This window comes from Rhinopithecus bieti, unplaced genomic scaffold (assembly GCF_001698545.2).
Source record: "Rhinopithecus bieti isolate Rb0 unplaced genomic scaffold, ASM169854v2 scaffold_8601, whole genome shotgun sequence".
NCBI lineage: Eukaryota > Metazoa > Chordata > Mammalia > Primates > Cercopithecidae > Rhinopithecus > Rhinopithecus bieti.
This window is the reverse complement of record NW_016806193.1, coordinates 1,309,323-1,335,800: the sequence shown is the minus strand read 5'-3', so window position 1 is coordinate 1,335,800 and position 26,478 is coordinate 1,309,323. Positions and strand designations below refer to the sequence as shown.

Genomic DNA, 26,478 nt, shown 5'->3' with positions numbered 1-26,478 from the left:
GTCACCCAGCATTAGCATCTCCTCCTTTCCTACTAACGGAACCTGATTGTATTCTGGGCAGCAGTATGCCCTACTAAGGACTATGTTTCCTGGCTTCCCTTGCAGCTAGTCCTATCCAAGAGATTCTAAATAGGAGGTTAGTACTTCTAGTAAAATTCTTTAAATGTTGTTCATCCAGCTGCCTCTTACCCTTACCCACCTTCTACCTGGAAAGTGAATGTGATGGTTGAGACTCCAGTAGGCATTTTGCAATTCTGATCACAGAGGTCACTAACACATGGGATGGTGGGTGCAGAAAGACAGGAAGAGCCTAGATGCTTCATGGTTTTAATAAAATGCCAAACCAGTCCTAGACCTCTATTCTTAGGTCATGATTACTAGCAGCCCAAAGCAATTATAACTTCTAGTTTTGTTGTTATTTTTAATAACAATAAAACTGATCTGACAATTATGTACATCCTTACAGTTCGCAGTGTATTTTCATTCTTTTGTCACTTTATTTTAAAATGTGTTTATTTTTATTATATTTTATATTGAGCACCAACAAAGAAAATAATTGTAATAATTTCAAAATGCAATACCTGGATATAATAAATATCCTATATAAACAATGACACCAGTCAATATCTAGAAATGTATGTAGATGTAATGAACAAAATGACTAAACTATAAATCTAAGAGAACTTAAAGCTATGATCTTTGTTAACTTAAAAAAATTCAGTTTCATATGAAGAAATTCAGGAAGAAAATTTCAGGACCCTTGATCGGAAGCTTTCAGTGCCTGTTATACTACTTTGGTGTAGACAAATATTCAAATAAGGCTAAAAAAGAAGAGTGTTTCCGTTGAGGACATGATCTAAGAAATAAGTGAACTAGTATTCTACAGAAACTAACTAGCTAGCCATCAGGATATTTCCACTAAAGGACTCCTTATACTAGCAACTAACCATGTTGAAAAAACCTTAGCCAGTATTACAAAAACAAAACATTTAGAGTAGTATTTATGAACACAAGCATAATAGGTTCCTTGCCTTCTACAAATAATCACCTTTGAAATGCTAAAAGCAGGTTCCAACTGGGGTTTCTGTCTGCGGTGAGAAGGTGCAGATACACATGGGGTGATCTACTGATTAACCTTCTCAAAGTATTCTTTGGAAACAGTTTGATTTTACTTAATTTTAGGAGGCTCTAGTGTCCAGTTTGCTGGGCAGACTTCTCCATGGGTTTTTTACAAACTGGAATGCCTTTACCAAGCAGAGGGTCTCTTCCATGCTTTAGCCCACTGGGAGGTCATTGACACTCAAATGCTTGATGACTTCATGGGGGTCAATTATGAAGACTCCTCTTAGTGCAAACCAGGACCTTCTACCAGCACACTGTAATCTCGGGAAATGTGTTTAGTTAAATCTGACAAAAGTGTGATGCTCATGTGGCCCAAACCACCATTCTTTCTTGGTATATTTATCCAAACAAGATGGCTAAAGTGAGAATCCACTGAGACTGCAACAACTTCACAGGTCACATTGTAAAATGCATTGTCTTTATCACTAAAAGCACGAAATTGTTGTGAACACACAAAGGTGAAATCCAAAGGGTAGAAGACAAGCACCAAACATTTCCCCTTATTATCATCAAGGCTTAGATCTTTGAACTCTCCATTGACAAAGGCTGTACCTTTAAAATAGAGTGACAGCAAGTGCATGGTATGAGGAAACTTGTGCCAAAGGCAAATTCTGCTCGACCAGAATCAGACCACAATATGTTTGTCAAGCATGTCTTCCCCAGAAGCCACAGGCCTAAGGACTACAGAGACAGGATGGTGCGCACATGTCGGGCAGCCAAAGCCAGAAACAGCCTTCCCACAGCAGCCACCATCTTTAGTGCATGCAGGAGTCACCTTTTCATCACTTTAAATCCTCACAACAACTCTATGAGATGAATACAATTATTCTAGTCCTAGAGATAAGGACACTGAAGTCCAGAGAAGGTAGTTAACTTGGCCAAAGTTGCACACTTAGAATTTGTCATGGTTAGGACTCAAACATTCAACGTCTAATGCAGTTTCTTTCTCCTACACTGCAGGTAAATATTAACTTAGTTGATACTGGAGTAGCGATTCCCAAAGTGGAGAATCTTTTTTTTTCCTCTATTAAGTATAAGAATCACTGACTTACTAGAACACAGTTTGATAACAACATGCTAGCATAAAAAAGGAGTTTTATTAAGGTTTGGGCAGGGGTTTTGTTGTTGTTTTTCTTCATGGGGAGCTACACTGTGTTTAACTCACATCCTCTTTACTTTGAGAAAACAGAATACCCACCAATACATAAATGATTGTGAGTGTTCATCAGTTCTTATTATTTCTGGGAATTTAGAAAGAAAACAGGAAGGGAGACAAGAAAAGAATACTATAGAGAAAGGGCAAAATTCTGGGGATTTGGAAAAGACTGGGAGACAGAAGAGCTGTGACTACTCTGAAGTATGTGTCAGCTGAAATAGACAACTTGGCTTAATGTGTGATTTGCTGGGACTGTTAAAGACAGAGTTGGGCAACAGATAAGTTGTCATCATACTCTTTGAAGTACTCTTTAGCTGTTTAATCTCCTTTACAGCTCTTCTACTGCTCTTTTTACTTTTTGAAAGAGAATTTGCCAAGGATACTGACCATTTAAGCTTCTGACAGTGATAAGCTAGAGCCGGCCTCATACTGCCTTGCAAGAGCCAATTGGTCAGTTTTCAGGAATTTTGTGAATCAGTTGTTAAATACAGCCATTATGAAAATTTAATTATATAAACTTATAATTAAATAAATTACATTTTTTAAAGATGATAAATACTTGAAATTCATCACTTCCTAATTCCTTTATCCTATTCCACTGTTATCTATATTCTTGAGACTGTTTTGCCTATTATATGTGTACGGTGGGAGTGCTGTGTGATGCTATGTGTATCTCTTCCCAATTCCACATCCAGTGACGTCACATTGGTAGCTTGAATGTGGGGTTCATAGTAGGATCACATACCCTATGGAAATTGGCAAATGCTACAAATCAGTGCCTAACTTATTTTTTATTGAATCTTTGTACTGTTTTTGTCTACCTCTTATGGTTTTTGCATTGTTTTAACTTTGTATTGTAGTCATTTGTCTACTTGTCTTATACCCTCTGCCGAATGTAACCTCTTTCCACCTAGGGGTGGTTTCTCATTCATGTGTGTGTTCTTTCCCCACAAGCACTCAACAATTCCTTACGCTTGTGTATCACAGATAACATAACAGAATAGCACAGACTGAGTGGCTTAAAAAACAGAAATTTATTTTCTCACAGTGCTGGAGTCCAAAATATCAAGATCAAGGTGTCAGCAGGGTTGATTTCTGGTGAGGCTTTCCTTCCTGGCTTGCAGATGCTTTTCTCTGTGCACGCTCCTGGTTATCTCTTCCTCTTCTTACAAGGACTCCAGTCTTACTGAATAGGGTCCCAGCCTTATGACCCCATTTAACCTTAATTATCTCCTTAAAGGCCCTATCTGCAAATATAGTCACATATAGGGGTTAGGGATTTGATATGTGAATCATAGGGGGTACGCAATTCTGTTTATAACATAGACATTTATGAATTATGCATTAGACTGCTTCAAAGCCAAGAAATATAGAGCCTTCAGCCTGTTGCTCTCTCTTTGTTGGTTACACGATATCATTTCAGCCTCTTATCAATGCTTCAAGGTAGATATTATTGTCCCCATTTTACAGATGGAGATATTAACTTTCTACAAGAGATAAAATAACATGCCCAACTACATGCAGATGGTAAGTGTTACATCCAGTATTGGAACCCAAACAATCTGACTCCAGAGTCCAAACATGTAACCCCTATAAGAAACTGCCATCCTGTTTTTTTCATACTTATATATGTGTGTATTTTTATCTAAAGGCAGTATTGAAACTGTTGTGAAATAAAGTTGGCAACTGTTGGAGAATTTTTAGTAGGGCATATATGCAAATGTGTAAACAATCTGCAAAGGGTGTTTTGTTAAAATTGGGATGAGGGAGTCTATTTAAGTGTAACTTAAGTAGAAAATGTTCAAACCCCAAGTTCTTCCATTTCTGCAACCTTTTCTATAAGACAAGATAAAATAAATGTCAGATAATGCTCCAAACTAAATGGAAAGTATTTTCTAACAAAACATTGACGTTTAATATTCTAAATAAAATAATAAACTAACAGTGTTGGAAAGAGTGGGCATGTGAGAGCTAACAGGCCTAGGAGCAAAGCAACTCATGTGATTTGGAATGGTAGTACCAGCTTAGGGCATAACATAATTATTTTCCTTAATTTGTTCAAACAAAGTTAACTCAACTTGAAAGAAATTCTCTGGCTTCAAATACAAATGGGTGTCACTTTTGTCGCTTCTTCTGAAATAAACAGTACATTGACAGTTATTCCATGCATCTTTTACTTAACATCTTCTCCACCCACCCCACAGCACTAATCTTTGGTGAAAAAGCAAATGCTTTGATGGAATGAAAGAGAAGCTTAATGAGTTTTATTCTGGTTCCTCTTGAAACCTCACTTGTGTATTCTGTTGCTGTATGTGTGTGTCTAGATCCTCTAATAACCCAGACAGCTAGAAAGGTAAGGTTTGAATACAGAATGCATCCATTCAAAAAACACTTATTGAGTATCTAGTACATGCCAGACCCTCTTCTGGGGGTATACAGCAAACACAGTTCTAAGTACTCACATTCTAGAGGGAAGAGAAAGACAATAAACAAATACATCATTTGTCAGCAACTGATAAGTTCTTTGACAAAAAGCAGACTAAGAGTTTATCAGTTTCAGCACTGTTGGCATTTTGATGGGGATCATTTGCTGTGGGGGCTGACCCACGCATTGTAGGAAGTTTGGCAGCATCCCTGGCCTCTACCCACTATATATGCCAATAGCGGCTCCCTCTCCAAGTTGCAATAACAGAAAATGTCTGTAGACATTGTCAAATATCTCTTGGAGGATATTGTTACCCCCAGTTGAGAAGCACTGGGTTGGAGGATAGGGGATAGAGGTGCTCATTTATTAGGATAGTCAGGGAAGGCAGCTAAGGTAGCCATTGAGCCAAGACTGGAAGAAAGGAGGATGACACCATGTAAATATCTGGGGGAAGAACCTTTCAGGCAGAGGGAATGGCTGGTGTAAAGGCCATGAGGTGAAATGAACAGCAAGGAGGTCATTGTGAGCAAAAGACCTAAACAAAAGGAATATGGTAAAAGACACAGTCTGCCAGGTTGTAAGGAGGCGGGGTCATGGTGCCATAGTGAAGACTTTGGCTTTGCATCATAGAGGCATGAGAGATAATCCAGGGTTGTTGTTTTGGGGGGTTTTGAGGGGTTTTTTTGTTTTTGTTTTTGTTTTTTTTTGAGATAGAATCTCACTCTGTCACCCAGGCTGGAGTGCAGTGGCACATTCGCCACTCACTGCAGCCTCAACCTCCCAGGCTCAAGCGATCCTCCCAGCTCAGCCTCAAGAGTAGCAGGGACCACAGGTGTACACCACCACAGCCTGGCTGTTTTTTTTTTTTTTTTTTTTAGTGTTTCTAGAGGCGTGGTCTACCTTTGTTTCCCAGGCCAGTCTCGAACTCCTGGGCTCAAGCAATCATCCTGCCTTAGCCTCGCAAAGTTCTGGGGTTAGTTATGAGCCACTGCCCCCAGACCATCCAGGGTTTTGAGCAGAACAGTGACACACCCTGGTTTATATTCCAATAGAGTTGTTATTGCTGCTGAATAGAGACTCAACTGCAGAGGCACAAAAGTGAAAGCCAGGTTCAGAAGCAGCCACAGCAATAGTTCAGGTGAGCACTTAGTCATAGCTAGACTGGTCCTGCAGGGGTGGTGGAAAATGACTGGATTCTGGATATGTTTTGAACCTACATTCAACAAGAATCCCTGTTGAATTAGACATCAAGTGTGAACAAAAGAAAGGAGTCTTTGAAAGATTCTTCTTTGAAAATACTGCAAATGAGCTTTTATTTCTGATTTTGATCCTAATCCTAGGGGAGTTTAACACGATGGAGACATTGTTTAGGCATTAGGCATTAGACTGTTGTTTCCTAAATTGCTTCCTGAGTAAACCAATTAAAATTATAATGTGGGCCTCCAGGAGAAAAGGGAAGGAGCCAAACTTGGTACAATTTCACCTCTTAAATACCACTTAACGGCACTTTTCTCCTATTGCTTGGGTAATGAAATTCTGGCAAATAGGGGCAAAATGAACACAGGGGCCCTCACGAGCAGCCCATCCCTATTTGCTCACAGCTGTAATGCTACCTGATGGTCCTCCAGGTTCCCATTTGGGAACCACTGTGTACTTTTTTAAAGACCACCATGTGCAGCAAATTCAGGCAGCATCTTTCCCTTCTCTGTACAACCTGCCTTCTGAGATGCTCAGGTGCATTTTACATATTACCTCCCCAAATTGAGGTAGATTAAACAAGGTTCCAAGCTTCTCAAACTGCAGGTGAGGGGAAACGTGAAATAAAGGCTCAGCGTTCGAATTAGTCCCTGGGTTAAGTTGGATTTTATAAAACCTTCCAAATGTATCAGCTCATATCTGAGATTACACTTCAAGAGGGTTGGCCTTGACCTTGTGGTTGTGTTTGGCTTTTCCTTAAACTAGTGTTTCTCCTGGTGTGGTCTGAGGTGTTTGTTAAGAGTGCACAGTTCTGGCCTCCTTTTCAGACCCAGAGGGATGAAAATGGCAATCATCTTTAATAAAGGTCTCAGATGATTCTAAAGCATGCTACTGTTTGAAAACCACTGCTGTATCATTTAGGAATTGCATTCATTTCCTAGCAACAGAGACTGTAAATAAAGAAAGAGTTTATTTCTCTCACTCAGAAGTTCAGAGAGAGGCAATCCAGGATTGGTCTGGTGGCTCCATGGTATAAAAATTTAAAAAAAAATTTTTAAGTCCAGGCTCATAACTTTCTGTCCTGCTATCCTCAGGTTACAGCTTCCATTCCCATTTGTAAGGTTACTTCATGGCACAAGATGGCTGCTGGAGCTCTAGCCATTGCGTTTACATTCCAGACAGGAAACAGGAAGAAGGGGGAATGGGCAAAAAATGGTCTTGGCTAACAACTGCCTAGCCTCCTTTAAAAGAGTCTCCCAGAAGTCACACCCTTCCATGTCATTGACCAGAATATATAACGCCACATGTAGCTACTAAGGAGCTGCAGAAATGTTATTCTTAGCTGAGTATATTGATGCTCTCAGTGAAATGGGGATATTGTTAAGGAAGAAAAAAAATGGATATGGGTGGGAAAACTCTGCCACAACTGCCTTATACCATCATGCCATGGTGTTGTGGAAAGACTGTGTAATTTGGAGATTTTTCACATACTGTCTGTTCATTTTGGCTTTATTTGGGAGCTTTGTGTTGGTTATGTTCTGGAGAATACCGAAGGAAAATGTGTTCATTGTTTCTGTGGTCAGCCAAGCAGACCTATTGGGAATCTGCTGTATCTGGGTTGGTTTTGGTTTTTTCTTCCTTCTTTCCCATCCATCTGCCAGTCTCTTCAGTCTCTTTTTTTCTTGATAAAGGAGAACAGAAGGAGAGGATGGGGAAGTCAAACTCAAAGGTGGCTCTGTCACTTTATAACTATGTGATAGTCAATCTGATGAGTATGAAATACCCACCTCCAGGGTGTGCAGAAGTTTTATGAAATACTGTATATAAAAACACTTCAAGCCCTAGGGTCACTCAGTAAGTCAGTAGTTCAATGACCGCTTCCTTCATTCAGATCAGGCTTGTCCAACCCGTGGTCCACAGGCTGCATACAGCCCAGGATGGCTTTGAATGCGGCCCAGCACAAATTCATAAACTTTCTTAAAACATTATGAGATATTTTTGCCATTTTTAAGCTCATCAGCTATCATTAGTGTTAGTGTATTTTTTTTTTTTTTTTTTTTTTTTTTGAGACAGAGTCTCGCTCTGTCGCCCAGGCTGGAGTGCGGTGACATGATGTCAGCTCACTGCAAGCTCCACCTCCCAGGTTCATGCCCTTCTCCTGCCTCAGCCTCCTGAGTAGGTGGGACTACAGGCACCCGCCACCATGCCCGGCTAATTTTTTGTATATTTAGTAGACGTGAGGTTTCACCATGTTAGCCAGGATGGTCTCGATCTCCTGACCTCATGATCTACCCGCCTTGGCCTCCCGAAGTGCTGGGTTTACAGGCGTGAATGTTAATATATTTTATGTGTGGCTCAAGACAATTCTTCTTCCAATGTGGCCCAGGGAAGCCAAAAGATTGGGCTCCCTCCCCATCTAGATGGTTAAGAACAATTGATTCTGAAATCGGCCAAGAAAGTCTAACTTCTCCTTTGTGAGTTCCTGCTTTAAGAAAATAAGGACTTTGATAAGGAAAATGTTGCCACCCAAAAATGTGAGCACTTTGGCCTAAGGATTTCTTGTTCTTGCCAGAGCTGGTGGAATCCCCTGCTGAATCATGTATCTAGATGTGGAAGGTGACACCTGAAAATTTGGGTGAGATCCAACAAGTTCTCTTCTCTTTTCTGGGCTTCGTGGATCTCTTGAAGAAAATGGGAATCCTACCATTTGCCTGACAACTGCGTAAGGTTGGTTGGTGAGGGAAAACAGTAGAAAGCACTAAAACTCACAAAGTGTGGTCCCTGGACTAACAGGACCTGAAGAGGAGTCAGAAATGCAAATGTCCCCACCCCAGGCCTACTAAATTAGAAAGCTGTGTTTTAACAAGCCTTCCAGGTGATTCTGATGCAAGCTATAGTTTGAGAACCAGTGCTCTAAATAAAGTGCTTTGCACACTTCTTAAAAAAAAAAAAAAAAAATCAGCTTACTTTTAGTACACTTTTCTCCCAAATGCAGAGTCATCGCTTCTCTAGCCTCCATCTTTCTGCCCAGGCAGAAATGCTATCAAACGTGCAGTTCCTTCCAACAAACCTCATCTTTCCAGCTGGGCGAGGCTTTGCTTTGTAGACTTTATTTGCGCACTAACTAAAGCACTTGGGATCTGTCTGACACACACTGAAGTTGCTGCCAAACCTTTCCTGTTGCAGAGTCACACCTTAAATAAAGGCCTTCAGCTATTTCATTTTCATAAGCCAGTTTATTGTGTTCAAAATGCTTTTGTTTAGGGGAAAGGTACCTAGTATGATTTCACCCAGGGTGGAATCACAGGACACCTTTATCTGGGAATGTCTCAATGGAGCAAAGTCTCTAACACATTCAACAGATGTGCTTTTGAATAAATATGCTCAGTACACACAGAATGAAAAATACAGTTATCAGCATAATGGGTAATAGCTTGGTAATGATCATCATTGACAAAATTCTATTGGATTTGCTTATTTACTCCGAAAAATGAACAAGTGAAACATGTTTGGACTAAAATGAACAATCTGCAGGATTTTCAGAGATTGTGCCAAATTTAATTTTTGTAGTGCCAGAAAGTATACTCAGTATTTTCCCATTACCCTTGGTTCACTTGATGTTTGTTTTGGGCTATACAGTAGTTTTATTGTGGAGGATGCCAGAGGAAAATGCAGGCAGCATTCCTGTATCCAGCCAGAGAATTCAGGAGAGCTGTTTCTCCCTCCCTCCCATCCATCTGTTAATCCCCTTTGCTCGATGAAAAATTGGAAAGTCCAGCATCTAAACACCAGGAGGCGACACAAAGCTAACATTAGAGGGATGCGTTTTTCACCTGGACTTCAATGGACTTTGAAGAGGATTGGAGGTCCTGAAAGGACTAACTCATTCTCCTTCCTCAGAGCAAGCCACATCACCTACCATGTGATATGGGAGTGATTTGGGAGGTTGTTAATTTATTAACTGATTTATTTTAGAAATGGGGCATCTTGCTACCTAGGTGAGTTCTTAAGTCATCCATCAAATTATTAGTTGCCTTGTGAGAAGATATTCTAGCATATTCTATATTTGAGGAATTACTGGAATAATTTTGAGTGGTTATCAGTAGACTTGAATTATAAAAGGTGACAAAAGATGTCCGGGAAAGATAGAGCTGTGTTCCTAAAGAGTAGTCACTGCCTCTGTTGACTTCAGAATTCAGTCTTTAGGATGGATCTCAGCACACCAAGGGATTTATTTACTCCTAAGTTTCTCCAGAGTCCTCCGTCACTGCTGACTGCACCTTCACTCAGTCATGTCATGTTGGGATTCATTTATTCTCCAGTCTTCAAAGTATCGAATGTTTTTAATCTCATTTCTGGGTGTGGACGCTGCCCAAGACGGGGTAGTCAGGGTCCTCCTCTGGGGAATTTGGAATTGAGAAAAGTGAGTCACTCTAGGACAGGCTCTTGAACTGATGCTGTGCAAACTCAAGTGCCATGGGAAACCTGAACCTTTAAGAAGGTGAGAAGCAGATCTGCAGGAAGAGAAGAGAGCAGAGATAAGAGGACACTGGGCTCAGAGAACAGAAACTTGGTACAGTCACCTTCCGGTGGCATATTCTGTTTCCTCATGAGACCCTTTTATATACATGGCTAAATTTCTGAAAAAACACACACATACACACACACACACACCTTTATAACACTTTGCCATTTTTCCCCTGAAGTCAAACTAGTTTTAATACCATTGTAATCCTTGCAACCTATTTTTCTTGCTTTTACTAATGAAAGTGGCTTCAGGGTTTGGTCTCACTCTATAAGCCAGCAGTGTTGCTGCACAAAAGCTGGCCTGATGCAGTGGCTCACACCTGTAATCCCAGGATTTTGGAAGGCCAAAGCAGGAGAATAGCTTGAGCCCAGGAATTCAACATAGCAAGACCCTGTCTCTACAAAAAATTTTAAAAATTAGCCAGGCATGGTGGCATGTGCTAGTAGTTCCTGCTACCCTGTGGTGGGAAGAGTGCTTAAGCCCAGGAGGTCAAGGTTACAGTGACCATGATCACGCCACTGCACTCCAGCCTGGGTGGCAGAGCAAGACCTAGTCCAGGAAGCATCTGGATTGTTCCATTTAGAGTAGGCCAGGCTTGATAGTATAACTATCGTCATGTATTCATGTTATTTATTTTTTTTGAGAGCCACATGCTCGTGCCTACACTCTCATTTAATCATCTCAGTCTTATGATGGGTATTTTGAACAGTCACATAACTTGCTCAGGAACCCAGAGATGGGAAACAACAGAGCCTTGACTCGGGTCCAGATCTACCGGCTATGCCCTAGAGGGTGCAGGGAAGATTCCAACTTGGGCCAGCCTTAGACAGTATCAGAAAGGGCTTGGTTCAAAGTACCAGTTCAGAAGGGCTCTCAGGCCTGACTGTGCTCTAGGCAATGGACAGGGGGTGTGTGAGTAATTAGAGGTGATTAAAAGGAGGGTCAATGGAACCACAACTAGACTCTGCACTTTTAAGCATCCGTAGTAATTCATCTCATATTAGCAATTGTCCCTAATGTTCCATAACGACAATGGGAGTTGTGTGAATGACAAAGTAGTGATGGAACAAGGCCTTTCTGCAAGCAATCTTCTGATTTGGGAGTCAAAGCCCATTCCCCAAGACATGAGACTGGGCCTGCTTTTTTATACCTGGCCTTTGTGTGATGAGGCATATGGCACAGGGATTCTTCTGAGGATGGAACGCTGTGCAAGTCTCTTAATAGGCAAATTGCCAGCTTCTAATCCCAAACTAGTGATCTGGGTTTTTACTTTTTCTCAGAGTACTGGTCAACAGTGGGCTGTCTTCAGAACCCGGCGCCATTCATTCCTGTCCCTGGGCATAGCTCTCTGCCAGCTGCCTATAGGAAGGGGCTTATACAGACCTTGCCTTTGGAAATCTAGCTAGTCTAGGACAAGAATTCTTTTTGTAATTGCCTCTGGGATTTGATTAAAAGGATGATAGGCACATGATAGTGAGTGGTTACCATCATTAGTTATGAAAATAAAGATAGCTTTCACATTTTTTAAGGCCTTGTCATTAAAAAGCCTTTTCACCCCCTCTTCTAACATTTATGACTTAGTTTCTGGAGATCAAAGTAGACAGAGCTTTCGTAACTCTTCACCCCAGCATTCCCAAAACATGTGTTCATACCCACAGCTCCCTCAATGCAAAGGAATTACACCAAGTTTAGACCAAGTGTGTAGAATGTAACCAAAAAAAATTTTTTTGTTTTTGAGACAGAGTCTTGCTCTGTCACCCAGGCTATGGCGTGTTCAAGCAATTCTCCTGCCTTAGTTTCCTGAGTAACTGGGATTACCAGCATGCACCACCAGACCGGGCTAATTTTTGTACTTTTAGTAGAGACAGGGTTTCACCGTGTTGGTCAGGCTGGTCTCAAACTCCTGACCTTAGGTGAACCACCCGCCTCAGCCTCCCAAGGTGCTGGGATTACAGGTGTGGGCCACTATGCCCGGCCAAATGATGACTTTCAGAGCCCCCAGTCTTCCATCTTGCCCATTTGTTGAATGAATGCCTTGTTTCGCAAGAGGTGGTCATGCTGTTAAATAAGAGATACTTGAGAGTATTTTCCATGATGTCATCTGAGCTTGTGGGTTTTTTTCTTTTTTTTTTTTTTTTTTTTTTTGCCTCTCCTATATAATAACATACCTTCTGTATTAGCCAGTTTTTTCTTTCTCTAGTTTTGCATGTGGCTGAATGGTGGAATGTCTGTTTTCTTTTCTCGGGCAAAATTAGCTGCTTGGTGCTTTCCCCAGTTATTGTTAGGGTTGAATGAGCCTCATAAAGTACAAGAATATGTCCTAACAGTCATAAACAAGAATGTTCTAGGATGTGCAAAAATCCTCATGTTAATGACAATTTTTAATTACGTGCTCTGCATCCCAGATTTAGTGAGTCTATTTCTGATGGATGTCAGCTGCTGCCTGCCTTACAAAAGTCTTGAAACCTGGAGGGCTTTAAATGTAGGTGGAGGCTGAGGTACCTAGGGGTTTGCCGAGTGCCAAAGACTGGCTTTAACTCCGTTGCTGAGGCAGGTGCTGACATATCCCTTTGGCTAGGGAGGCACGTCACATGCTGGAGACTAACAGAGAAAATGGTAAAGCCAGCTCTCAGGGGAGTCTGCCGAGAAAGCCCTACCCTCTGGTTCACCAGCATGTCTGCTGAACTCTGTTTCTAGGAAAATTTAATGGCTTTATTTTTCTCTCACAGAGAGAGGGGAAAATCCCAGATATGGATGATTTGCCTGACTCTTGCTTTAAGGATGAATTTCTCTGCTTACCATAGGAAACTCGTCTGGTGTTGACTTTCATAAAGGTTCAGGACTGTGGAAGTCAGTTACATCCTGCTGGGGGAGTCATCTTCCCAGTAAGTGGGAATAGGCACGTGGTTTGAGTAACGGGCAAGTCATCTATATGCTTTCTGTCCTTCAGGTACACCAGTACTATAGCTGTCTCCCAGAAGAGAAAGTCCCTTATGTCAACAGTCCTGGAGAGAAACTGCGAATCAAGCAGCTACTACACCAGCTGCCACCACATGACAATGAGGTAAGGGGCTAGAGGGGGCTTATGCAGAATTTTCTTAGTTCCTTCTGTGAATTGTTACCTTTTTCATAATCTGCCACCAATGAGATAGCCAAAGAAGAACTCTGGCCATTTATTTTAGGTTTTAGCTTCCTTAATTACAGCCAAAATAAACTGGCCAACAATTTACTTCTAGAGAGTATTACTAAAAAAGCAGAAACTCATTATAAACTGGATTGGCCTCTATGCCTGGCACTACTAGCTATTTGGGGGTAACCTGGGAGCACCAAAATTCAAAAGCTATGATTCCGAGTTTTCTTTCTTGAAGAATATGCCATGTGGGTTGCCTGTGTATGTTGGAGAGATGATTGAGATCCCCTGGACCACTTCAAGCCCTGCAAAAACTTTGTGACTCTCTTGAATTTTCAGCATCATTTCATATTAAATGAGTGTGCAAATTTTCCACACTACACTGCAGGAGAAGTTGTGTGTCCAGAATTGTAGCTCTGAACATCTGTGTTTTTGTCATGGTGAAGTCTGACTTGCCGAGGTTGTTCTTTGTACTGTTGAAAGTGTGGACTAGCAGACTGTCCTTTTTTCTGAACCCAGAAACATGGCACTGTAAATGGGCATCTCTTATCCTTGAAATCTGATTGCTCATAAAGAGAAATTTGTAAACATGATTTTAAAAGATCATTATGCTGCAAGGGAAATCAGTTTACATATAGAAATTCATTTTTAGGTATCTGGTTTTTAAAAATAGTAATCCTATGGAACTGAACTGTCTATTTGACTCTGACTGCATTTAAAACAAAAATGTAATTTTAAATGGATAGGAGAAATAACCCCTTTAGAGAGCTGGACACCAGCTTTCTACCAGCCCTCCCACCCACGAGCTGGATCCCAGCAGCTCCGTCCCAGAGGAAATGAGTGCTTTTCAGTCTTATTTCCCCACATTAGAATGAAAGGGGATAATTTGAGAGCCTCAAAAATACATTTGAGTAAGCAGCACAAAAACTTTAAAACTGAAGCAGTTCCCTAGAAAGAGAGCTATAATCCTCTTTACTGCTGCTTATTTCAGACATCATAAAACAAATATAAATAATGCTTTCTCCTTTAAAGCTGAGAGCAAGCATTGTAACCTGATGCCTAGTTAACTAATTTGGAAGTGAAAATGCGAGTTTTACAAGCAGGAAGGGTGTGCCTTCCTTTGAAAGCATGGCCCTAAAATGTCAGTGGTGTAACCATATATTCTGGGCTGTTCGGATCACTGCAGTTCTCTCTGGGACATTTACATGCAGGTTTTTTTTTTTAAAACACTTTTATTTGATAGAGGGAAGCGATTGGCTCTTCTCTGATCATAGTGGTTTGTTGTGTTTATGGTTAACTGTGCTTTTATGAAAAAAGACACCATTCAAATTACAATGTCCTGTTGGTGGGAATTGTGTGTGTGTGACCCAGTGGCCAGATTTAGCCTATTTGAAATGGCCCTTTTGAAGACAAAGGGTGATTGTGATTCTAAAGTAAATATTTGACCATTTTCTTTTTTGCACAGATAAGACAATTTTGATATACACAGCTGTCCTGGTTTTCAAATTAGGATGTGACAGTCCTAGTACAAAGGTTTCCCTCTACCCATCTGTATAACAAATCATCCAAGCAACTCACTTAACCTTTCTGATGTCCAGATTACTCCGAAGTATGACAGGAGACGGGATTAGGACCATGTTTCCCAAAGTGTGGTATATATATATATGACCCTGAGTGTTATGTGGACATGGCAGTAAATGAAATGAAACTACATATTGAGAGAGTTACTGTCTTTTAAATTGTATTGTATTCCTTGTGATAGAGTAGTTGAATAATCAACGAAGAAATTTCAATTTAGGTGCTAGCAGGTGTCTCATATCTCTCTAACTCACACTGGCCTCCACTTTTAAGTAGGAGCATCAGGGATCTCTGTTTTAGGATTTCCTACAAGCAAAGTGACCAGACAGAATGTAACAACACGGTTCTGTTCCCATTCTATTTAGGTTTCTTCTGTTTTTTTGTTTGTTTGTTTTGTTTTGTTTTGTTTTTTTACAGGTGATACTGGTTTTCCATTTATAGTCATAATATACTTTCTTTTGAAATAAATGCACCCAAGTTTCCAAAAAAATTGAGTCAGTATTAAAAACAGCATTAAGTAAATAACAGCACAAGAATATAGCATAGCACAATTCCCAAGGTGTGCATAAATAAGGGGAGATACTGAATTCAAATTACATTTAATGTTCCTCCCTTAATTCTGTGAGTTTCTATATTTAACAAGAAGGAAAATGTCTCTTGCAAGTCGACTCAACTGAAGCCTAGCAGGCAGCTTGTTCCCCGCTCTACAGAGATAAACATGCAAAGACTTTTGTGCAGCACCACAGATGCCTGGACCAACTCCTCAGGCTCACACCTTTGTTCCCTATTTTTCCAAAATGAGATGGGAGAACAGAAGCTGTGAGCACATGGACACCTGCTCTGGCTCACCGACTTAGAGTCATTCTTGATGTCAAGGATCACTTGCATGGGCACATGGAGATGAAAGTATCAGGTTCCTGCAGTTTGAAAGAAGGAGAACTTCTCAGCTCTTTCCTGGCAGCTGAGCCACCCCAGATGATTTGATCTTAATATGGTGAGCAGAGAGAGGCAGCCATGATAAGGAGCAGTCACAGAACCTTTAGCCTGCCCAAGGCTTGGGATCCAGAATTCAGAGCCTTTGGTAAACTCTTTCGGCTGTCAGCAATCTTAGCAGAGACTCACCTTAAATCTCTCCAAGGCTGTTGTGGTTAAAGTTCAGGCGAGGGCTATAAAACTAAATGAGAGTGTGTTTAACGAGAAAACTCAAGAATCATGGGCTTTGGGAATCTTAAGGAGCAAGGGTGACTTCTTCCATGCTATTGTCTGTGTCTCTTCAGGTTCGATACTGTAACTCCCTGGATGAGGAAGAGAAGAGGGAGCTAAAGCTTTTCAGCAGCCAGAGGAAACGTGAAAACTTGGGGCGTGGGAATGTCAGGCCTTTCCCAGTCACCATGACAGGAGCTATTTGTGAACAGGTAAGCATGGATTCAGCGGAGTGAAGAGGCATTGTTCTGGCATCTTTTCACCCATTCATACATCTAACAATTGTTTTATTGAGTGCCTACTATGTGCCTGAGATAACAGTAGTGAACAAAAGACAGGAAAGTTTCATCTTGCCCTTCTAAGGAGTTGGATTCTAGGGGAAGAAGTCAGACAATAAATGTAATCAACAAAATGAAAAAAATACAGCAAGGAAGGAGACTTGGATGTGCTGGACAGGTGGGGAGGCTGCAGTTTTAAGGAAGGTTGGTGGAGAAGACCCCACTTAGAAGATCTGACAAAGATTTGCACAGATGTGCAAGAGGGAGTGAGTTGTGCAGATTTTAGGGCAGAGGGAATGCTAAGGCAGAAGGAATGACCGGCTCAGAGGCCCTGAGATGGGAGGGTGTCTGTTATGTTCAAGGAACAATGAGTTGGCCAGTGGGCTGGGGCAGAGGGAGTGAAGGGAGAGAATTCAGATAAAGTCAGAGTTCTGGGTGAGCCACTGGAAGGACTGAGCAGAGCAATGACATGATGGATTTGTATTTTAAAAAGAGACCTTTAGAAAATGGAGTTGGCTCGGGCCATGGGTCAGCCTCCCTCGCAGGATCATCCCAGAACCAGAGCCATTTAAAGAGGAGGTAAATCATCTTCTCCCGAGAGTTGAGAGTTCCTTACTGAAGTGCATGAAGCCCTTCCCAGTCATGCTGACAGGAGCTATTTGTGAACAGGTGAGAGTGGGTTCAGGGGAGTGAAGAGGCATTCTCCCTGGGACCTCAGAGTTCAAGATTCTGGATTTCCTTGTCTCCTCTGTTCCTGTTGAGTGCTCAGGGTGTGGTGAAGAAGAGTTTTAGAGACTGCAGGGTGGGAATACACCTTGCCCCACCTCTCAGCTGCCACAGGCTTTCCAGTGCTGATTGTCATTCTTGGTACTTCTCTAAGTCCTACAGCTTTTTGAACATTCCTGTCTAACTCCTTAAGCTCTGCATAGACCCCTTGAGAGCTGAAGATATGTTAACTGGATCAGTGAAGAGGAGGTAGGATGCTGCCCAAGGGAAGCAGAAGTCATTTGAGGCCCTTGTTTGAGATTTCAGAGGGATAGAGTGAGAAGGTTCAGTTATATGGGATGGGAGAGCTAATTGACCAGAGATTTGGCAGTGGGCTCTTTATTCTTGTAAAGTATATCTGGGACCCACCCTTAAGGTACAGCTGGTCAGTGGTTGTGATCTGAGATTCACTGTGTTCAATCCAGGCAAGCTGGAATCCTTGCTACTCTAAGATCAGTCTCCTGGAACCAGGCAAGCTGAGTTTGCCTAAGGGAGAAGGAAGGTTGGGCATTTTGTGGGCAGGCGCCAAGAATCGTGTAGAATAGTGCCAAGAGTGTGGAGGCAGAAAGAGCTTTCGTAAGTTTGACTCATGTTTCTTCCAGATGACCTTGACCATGTTACTTTTCCTTGGTTTTGTCATCTATAGAAAGAATGAATGATGACTCATGTGAGGGTTATATAGGATTATGTCTGCATGCTTTAGCTCTGCTAACATTATCACAGAAGGTAAGGATAACATGATGCCTTTCTTTTGTCCAGTCACACATGGATGAGCTCCCAGAGACTATTTTTGAGGTCTTTACTTCATTTTCTAAGATGCATTTCAACCCATAGCATGGGAAAGATTTGAAGATAGCTTCTCTGCTCTTTAGACATTGTCCCCTTAGCTCAGCCACTCTTGTAGGACTCTAGTATTAGACTCAACCTATGAACCTCATGGCCCATGCCATGGTCAGCAAGAGCATCTCCCTAGACCCACTTTCCACACTTTATTCTTCCCTCAGAGACCTTCAAATCATATTCTTTTTGTCCCAGCCCCAACTATAAGCATAGGTGGCCAGTGATTCTGCCTTGTTTCTTTCAGGATCAAGAGGCAACTTGAGAAAATGAGTGAGAAGGTAGGAAGGGATAGGAAGAAATCCTTTCCGTAGTTTGACCTTAGAAGTGGTGCCATGTCAATCAAGACTATGTAGAAAGATGTTAGAGGAAGCAGGCTAAAAGCATGTCTGAAAGGCACACAGAGAAGGTAGTTAAGGGTGAGCATGCTATTATGTACCCACCCTCCCTCCCATCTAAAAGTATAGGCCCCCCTCCTCCAAGCCCGTCCTGCCACCCACCCCCCTCCCCAGCCACTCCTCCTAGTGTTAAACCTGGCTGTGTCTCTGCATGGAGTTTGAAGTATCTGAAAGATAATGAGGCTTTCCTCTGTGCCAGTTTACCTCCTGCCTGCAGAACCCCTGTACGTTATTGTGCTAAAAGAGCTTTTCTTTCTTTCTCATCTTTGTGATTCCTCATTCTCCTAGTGACTTTATCTCTATATTATTTGTAAGCCTTAGGAAAGGAGAGTTCAGGGAGGACAAGAAAAACCTGCCCTGCTGCCTATGTAAAGCAGGAAGCATAGTGACTGCTTTGAACATAAGCACTCAGTAGCCAGCTAATGGTGGTTGTCCTTTATCGTTTATGCACAGCACTGGGAGATGGGGACTGGTGTGACTACTGACGTTTCTGTTTGCCTCACAGTGTGGAGGCCAGATCAATGGTGGAGACATCGCTGTGTTTGCATCACGCGCTGGCCATGGCGTTTGCTGGCACCCGCCGTGCTTCGTATGCACTGTCTGCAATGAGCTCCTGGTGGATCTGATCTACTTTTACCAAGATGGGAAGATATACTGTGGCAGGCACCATGCTGAGTGCCTGAAGCCACGCTGTGCAGCCTGCGATGAGGTTAGAGCAAACTCCAGCAGGTTTACCTGCCCATCACCCCTTCATTGCGCCATAGCCAACACATGGTCTTCTGGCTTTCTGCACTGAAGAAATGTATGCATATGAATAATATGCATAAGAATAAATATGCATATAACTGGCCCTAAGTAAATTCAGAACTCTAAAAACAAAACAAAACAAAATTGCATTGTGCATCTTTAGATATTAACCCTAATCTCATGGAATAATCAGTAATGGAGTTCCATTTTCCAAGATTCAGTGCTGCAAAATGATTAGAAAAGAGAAGAAAATGGGTAGCATTATTTGATTTTTCTACAGTTTATAAAAGTTCTGAATGAAAACTCAGGAGGCAGATGGATACTTCATTTGGATATCTCTGCTCCATGCTCTAAGAAGTACCCTATTTAAGAAAGCAGGATAGAACCCAAGACCTCTGCCTGGCCTTCTTCCCCTACTAGAAGCACACACTACCGTGTAAGCTGACAGAATAGAAAACCTGGTTTAGCTTTATAAGTTGGGAGCAGAAATAAGAATGTTCTAAATCTGACCACTTTTATGGGAATAATTTGGATAAACGTCCTAGACAGAGGTTTCCTCCTGTGCAAAGGATTTTTTTGCATCTATCTTTCCCTGTAAATAGCAGTGTGGGAGGTGAGTAACACTCCCCTTTTTCAGCCAGAGAACCTAGTGTTACATGGGCATTTCTTTCTTAGAAACTACCTACAGGGGACTCACTTTCTAGGAGGAAGCTGATCAGACTTAACTAATTTGGATTCTAACACTAATGGTGATGTTCTAGAGAGACCTTCTAGAAAGATAGCTGAAAAACTAAATTCAGATCCAACTCTGTGGTTCTAGGACACCTTTTTACCTTCATGCCTTAGTTTCCACATCTGAAAATTGGTGCTCAGAATACAACTTTGTGTTGTCTAATGACAATTAGAATATGATTGAAGCACACACTTTGAAATTTGTTTATTGAGATATAGTTTGCATAGCATTAAGGACCCTTTTAAAGTAAATAATTCTGTAGATTTTAGTGTATTCACAAAGCTGTGCAACCATCACTGCTGATTCCAGACCATTTTCGTCAACCAAAGAGAAACTCTATGTCCATTAGCAGTCACTCCTCATTTCCCCTTTCCCTAGCCCCTGGCAACTATTAATCTATCTCTGTCTCTGTGGATTTACATGTTCTGGACATTTCATGTAAGTGAAATCATATGTGACCTTTCAAGTCTGGTTTCTTTCATTTAGCATGTTTCCAATGTTAATCCATATTGTAGTATATGTAAATACTTCATTCCTTTTCATAGCTGAATAATATTCAATTGTATGAATATATCACATTTTGTCTAGCCATGTATCAATTGATGGACATTTAAGTTGTTTCCACTTTCTGGCTACTCTAAACAATGCTGCTATGAACATTTATGTACAAGTTTTTTGTGTACATATATTTTTAGTTCTCTTGAGTGTATATCCAGGAATGGAATTACTGGGTCATATGATAATTCTAAGTTTAATCTTTTGAGAGAATGCCAAATTGTCTTCCAAAACAATTGTAACATTTTACATTCCTGCTATCAATGAATGAGGATTCCAGTTTGTCCACTTTCTCACTAATACTTGTTATTATCTGGGTTTTTTTTTCATTATAGCTATCATAATGGGTATGAAGTAGTATCACATTGAGGTTTTGATTCAATTCACATTTCCCCAACAGCTAATAATGTTGAGTATCTTTTCATGTGTTTATTAGGTATTTGTGTATCTTCTTTTTCAGAGAAATGTTTGAAAAATTAATTTAAATTTTTTTGACAACCTTTTCAATTGGGTTATTTCTCTCTCTCTCTCTTTTTTTTTTTTTTTAAAGACAGAGTCTCACTCTGTCACCCAGGCTGGAGTGCAGTGGCATGATCTTGGCTCATTGCAGCCTCCATCTCCCAGGTTCAAGCGATTCTCCTGACTGAACCTCCTGAGTAGCTGGGATTAAAGGCATGCACCACCATGCCTAACTAATTTTTGTATTTTTAGTAGAGATGGCGTTTCACCATGTTGGCGAGGCTGGTCTCAAACTTCTGGCCTCATGTAATCCACCCACCTCAGCCTCTCAAAGCACAGGGATTACAGGTGTGAGCCCCTGTACCCGGCCTATTTTTCTCTTTATTATTGAGTTGTAAGAGTGATTTGTATATATTCTGTATACTAGTCCCTTATCAGATGATTGACAAATATTTTCTCCCATTCTATAGCTGTATTTTCACTTACTCATTGATGTCCTTTGAAGCATAAAGTTTTTAATTTTGATGAAGTCTACTTTATTTTTTGTTGTTTATGCTTTTAGCATCATATCTAAGAAACCATTGCCTTTCAGGGTCATAAAAATTTACACCTGTGTTTTCTTCTAAGCATTTTATTGTTTTTCTGCCCCTAGCTCTTTAATCCCTTTTGAGTTAATTTTTCTGTTTTTCTTTGAGATGGAGTTTTACTCTGTCACCCAGGCTGGAGTGCAATGGTGCGATCTCAGCTCACTGCAAGTTCCGCCTCCTGGGTTCACGCCATTCTCCTGCATCAGCCTCCCAAGTAGCTGGGACTACAGGCACCTGCCACCACACCCGGCTATTTTTTTGTATTTTTAATAGAGACAGGGTTTCACCATGTTAGCCAGGATGGTCTCAATCTCCTGACCTTGTGATCCACCTGCCTCAGCCTCCCAAAGTGCTGGGATTACCAGGCGTGAGTCACCACACCCAGCCTTGAGTTAATTTTTATGTATGATGTGAGGTAGGGGTTTGAATTCATTATTTTACATGAGGCTCTCCTGTTGTCCCAGCTCCATTTGTTAAGAAGACTATTCTTTTCCCCATGAAATGGTCTTGGCCCCCTTTTCAACAATTAATTGACCATATATGTATGAGTTTAAATCTGGATACCTATTCATCTATATGCCCAGCCTTATGCCAGTGCCATGCTGGCCTGATTACTGTAGCTTTATAGTAAATTTTGAAATCTGTGCTTTGAAATTTTAAAAACTCTATGTTGGGGGAAAATACAGATGCTTGTGAGGGCCTGGCAGGTGTTGTAAATGAAGGTGACTTATTTAAGGCAATAGGGAAGGGTGAAGAATATGACAAACTGAAGAACTTGCCACTCATTAGCAGCAGCCTCTCTTCTTAGCTCTAGTTTATTATTGCCATGTAGGAATGTGCACTGATCATTGCAAATGTTGTGTTTTCAAAAGAGAAACCAGGATTCCAAGTGTTAATATGATATTTTCCATTTAAAAAAATAATGTGTCCAGACCAAATGAAGCAGATATGTATGTCCAATGTGCCTGTGAGCTGTCAGTTTTTGATCCTGCCTTATGTTCTCCAGGGTGGAACATTCCTTTTCTTATTAAATGTGGTTAAGTTAATTACTGGCTAGGCCAGAAATCATGTTTAATTATGCTTTAGGTAAATCCATATATAGGAACTGACATACGTACAGAATAAACATATACATATGGATTTTTATTTAATTATTTGTGAGTGGGATCTGCTTTCTTACCCTTCTAGTTCAGGGTCCCCATAGCTTTCTTCCTTTAAAGTGTGTCCTTCTGGATGGGTCTCACACACTGACCATTTGGTTTCCCCATCTCCAGATCATCTTTGCAGATGAATGCACAGAAGCTGAGGGGCGACACTGGCACATGAAACACTTTTGCTGCTTTGAGTGTGAGACAGTGCTGGGCGGCCAGCGCTACATCATGAAGGAGGGAAGACCCTACTGTTGCCACTGCTTCGAGTCCTTGTATGCAGAATATTGTGACACCTGTGCCCAACATATAGGTGAGGCAATACTTGGCAGTTGGCTTTATCCTTCTGTGATGAGGTCACCTTTGTTTTGGGTGTAGTTAAAGTATCTTTGATTGCAAGTGATAGAAACCCAACTCATGCTAACTTAACTGAGAAAGGGGATTTCTTGATTCACAACACTAGAAAGGCCAAAGAGTATACTGGCTTCAGGTAGGGGTGGATCAGAGGTTCAGACAAAAACAATTTTTTTCTCTGTATCTCAGCTTAATTTGCCTTCTGTTAACATCATTTGAGAGAAGCTATCTTCACCTAATGGTCGAGATGACTCACTAGTGATACTAGACTTAGTATTTGCATTCTCAAAAGGAGAAGAACTATGTCTCTGCCAGCTTGCAGGTCAGTTCTTCCAAATAAGAATCTTATCAGCCTTGCTTTGGTCAAGGGCCCACCTCCAAGTTGGGACTATGTGCCATACAGTCCCACAACTGAGGGTCAGGGCAGTGGGGAAGCTCAGAAGGAAAGTCTAAACAGATATCTTCCATAGCCTCCTTGGGACAAGATGGGGATTTGCAGAGGGAGGAATCAAAGTGGTCCTCTTGGTAGGGAGAGATAGTCAAGGAAACCCAGTGGCTTCTGGCAAGTATGTCTTAAAATAAATAAATAAATAAATAAATAAATAAAAGCTATTCCAGCCAAATGCAAAGCAAATGAACCTCAAATAGTCCATAAACTATTAACTGCCCCAACAAGTGGCAGATCTGAGATGGTGAAAATCATTTTCCCTCTGCAAATAACCAATTTGTTCAACCCTTCAAGGCTATTCCAGATCATACTGCATTGTGGCTTATTCATTCAAGTTGCCTTTTCTGGCACCTTGGGAAGGAGCCAACCTTGGGGGGAAATAAAACATTGGCAGTGGCTGAATGTCTGTGAGATCACAGCCAGACCGTCCAGTGGCTTGTGCAATCCCAAGAAGAAGTCTGTTTAGAAGCTGCCAGTTTCTTACCTAGAGTGAGGAGATATAGAGATAATCCATTTTGGAGCCCATTTTGCCCCACTTAAAAGGTTTTATTAGGACCACAAAAAGTGGCTTTGTCTTCCTGGTTCATAAGAAGTGATGTATTCAAATAGAAAATTAGCTAGTATTTGGAGAGCTATGTGTACTGATAAAAACCCTGGCTTTGTGGACAAGACACCTACCATGTGCTCAACAGTGCTTTGTCATTGGGCACTCTTGTCTCATATACTCAGGCCTAGGCTTAAGCTCTGCTGTGAAGACCTTTGTCAGCAGCATTTCTTCTGGGGGCTTGGGTGATGGCAAATTCCCCATCCCCTAACCCCTAAAATCCTCACCCCTCTCACAGCCTGTTGCCTGGATTCAGTACCCAAGAGCTTTCATGTCTCACAAGATCAACGTGGTCAAACAGATAAACCTTCTTTTTGCTAAGAGTTAGGAAATACAATGATCAATTGTGACAAGTGGCAAGACATGTGAAGAAGGGGACAGGTGGGACAGTGTCATGGAAAATGGTGCAATGTCTTGACCCAGTATTGCCCAACCAAGGATTCAAGTCTGCAAGTGCATACTTGCTCAGGTGAGAGGGGCCATGTGTGCAGAATACCAGTCCATGGCAACAGTACCCCTTCCCATCCATATTTCTGTTTTTTTCTGTTTCTGTCCTTGGAGGCTAAGAGCCTCTCCAGAAACTGCCACTTAGAATTTTTGCTCAGTACTTGGCAGAGAGAAAAATCTCTGTTGCTGCAGCATGTACACCTCAGATGACCCCTCAGTTTTCTTCTCTTACTGTCTCCCTTTGGCTGCCCAGCACATTTATTGGAGTTCCCCCCTCTTTTCCTATTAAATCCATAAAAAGGTGTCAGTGTTTTCTCAGAAAAGGGGACCATGGTGGCCTGCAGTATTACTGCTGCTATAGTTAAAATTGCTGTCCCTAATGTTTGTTTTAAATCCACTTTTCTATCAAACATAATTTTCCTGTGACAGTGAAAGAGCACACTCTCTACAGCACGCATACCTCAGTCACTGGGTGCTTTACTTCTGACCATACTGTACAAATATTCCATATTTATACAGCCACGCAGAGCAGGCCCTGTGTCAGGCAGCCATTGCTAGGGCAACGGTACTTTTGCCTGTGCACAGCAGAGTAAACAGTCCTATAAACAGACCGAGGCTGTGGCAGCAGTAGACACACACACCCTCCAAGAAGTGCTTAAAGGGCTTAGAGAAGGAATAAAGAAGGAACGCTTAGATGCTGAACAGCAGAGACCTCTTCCAGATGCTTAGAGTTCAGGAGCAGTTCAGAGGACCATCTGACATCGATGTTTATCGGGGACCACGTTCTGCTGCCTGCCAGGCTGCTTTATGATATACCTCCCCTCCACTCTCCCAACCCAAGCCCATCCTTCCATGAGGCCCCCATCCCCAGCAACTAGGCCCTTGCTGCTGCATCTGAGCATGTCTCCTTGCCAAAGCGTGGAGAAGCAGCTGGTGGCAGACGGGCCAGAGGGACTGGACTTCCTGTGTACCTCTAACAGGGAGTGGGGATGGCTGCAGCTGCTCTGGATGCTATGCTGATTAGAGCTCACCAAAGGACCCAGGGATGCCATCATGAGCTCTCTGCACTCTAGGCATTTGAGAAAGGGAGTGAGAAGGAGGAGAAAAAGGAGGGTGGGAGAGGGGAGGAGAGACAGAGCAGCCTCATCGTTCTTTCTTGGATTGCATCTGGGCAGTGACCCTCAGCAAAGAGAGAGACAGGCTTTCAGTCCTAATGCAAATAAAAGAAGATTGGTCAGTAGGCCCAGTTCTCAGCACTCCATGCATATTAACTCAGTTACCAAGTACTGTGATTATCCCCATTGTACTGAAGGGGAGACAAAAACAAAGAGAGATGAAGCCATTTGCCTAGGGTCGCACAGCTGGAAAGCAGCAGACTCAAGATTTGAACCCCAGCAGGTGGCCTTCAGCATCTTTACAACCAGCTGCAATGGGATGGAGCTGGGATTTGAACCTGTGTTTGTCAGGGTCCTGGAGCCTTATGCTTAACTACTTCAGAGTCCTGTGTCCCTGTGATGTCTGCCTCAGCTTTCTCCCAAGGGCCTGGGGGGGAAGTGTCCACAGAGCTTGGGGTTGTCTGTTTCTAGCCCCGCCCCAGCTGGTTCTTTCTCACGCTACCGGGGAGCACTGGTGCTGTAAGAGATGGAGTTGATCTGTCTCAAAAAAAAAAAAGAGATGGAGTTGATTAACTTGGTTCACACAGTTCCCTCTCTCCCACTTGGGGTGACCCTTGTGGCTGCTCCTATCCCTGTAAAAAAAAAAAAAAAAAAAAAAAAAAAA

At 41.8% G+C, this 26,478-nt stretch overlaps 1 protein-coding gene and 1 pseudogene across 5 annotated transcripts in view; one reads left to right on the top strand and one right to left on the bottom strand.

The window, feature by feature from the left end:
• Nucleotides 1-26,478, top strand: part of PRICKLE2 (prickle planar cell polarity protein 2) — a 360,971-nt gene that overhangs the window by 272,071 nt on the left and 62,422 nt on the right. For all 5 annotated transcript variants that reach the window (XM_017875016.1, XM_017875018.1, XM_017875019.1 and 2 more), the window contains 4 exons: nucleotides 13,379-13,492; nucleotides 16,414-16,551; nucleotides 19,123-19,326; nucleotides 22,973-23,159. In XM_017875016.1, coding sequence (XP_017730505.1) covers nucleotides 13,379-13,492; nucleotides 16,414-16,551; nucleotides 19,123-19,326; nucleotides 22,973-23,159 — 643 coding nt within the window. The remainder of the gene's footprint in view (nucleotides 1-13,378; nucleotides 13,493-16,413; nucleotides 16,552-19,122; nucleotides 19,327-22,972; nucleotides 23,160-26,478) is intronic.
• Nucleotides 1,124-2,706, bottom strand: LOC108531536 (thioredoxin-dependent peroxide reductase, mitochondrial pseudogene; annotated as a pseudogene).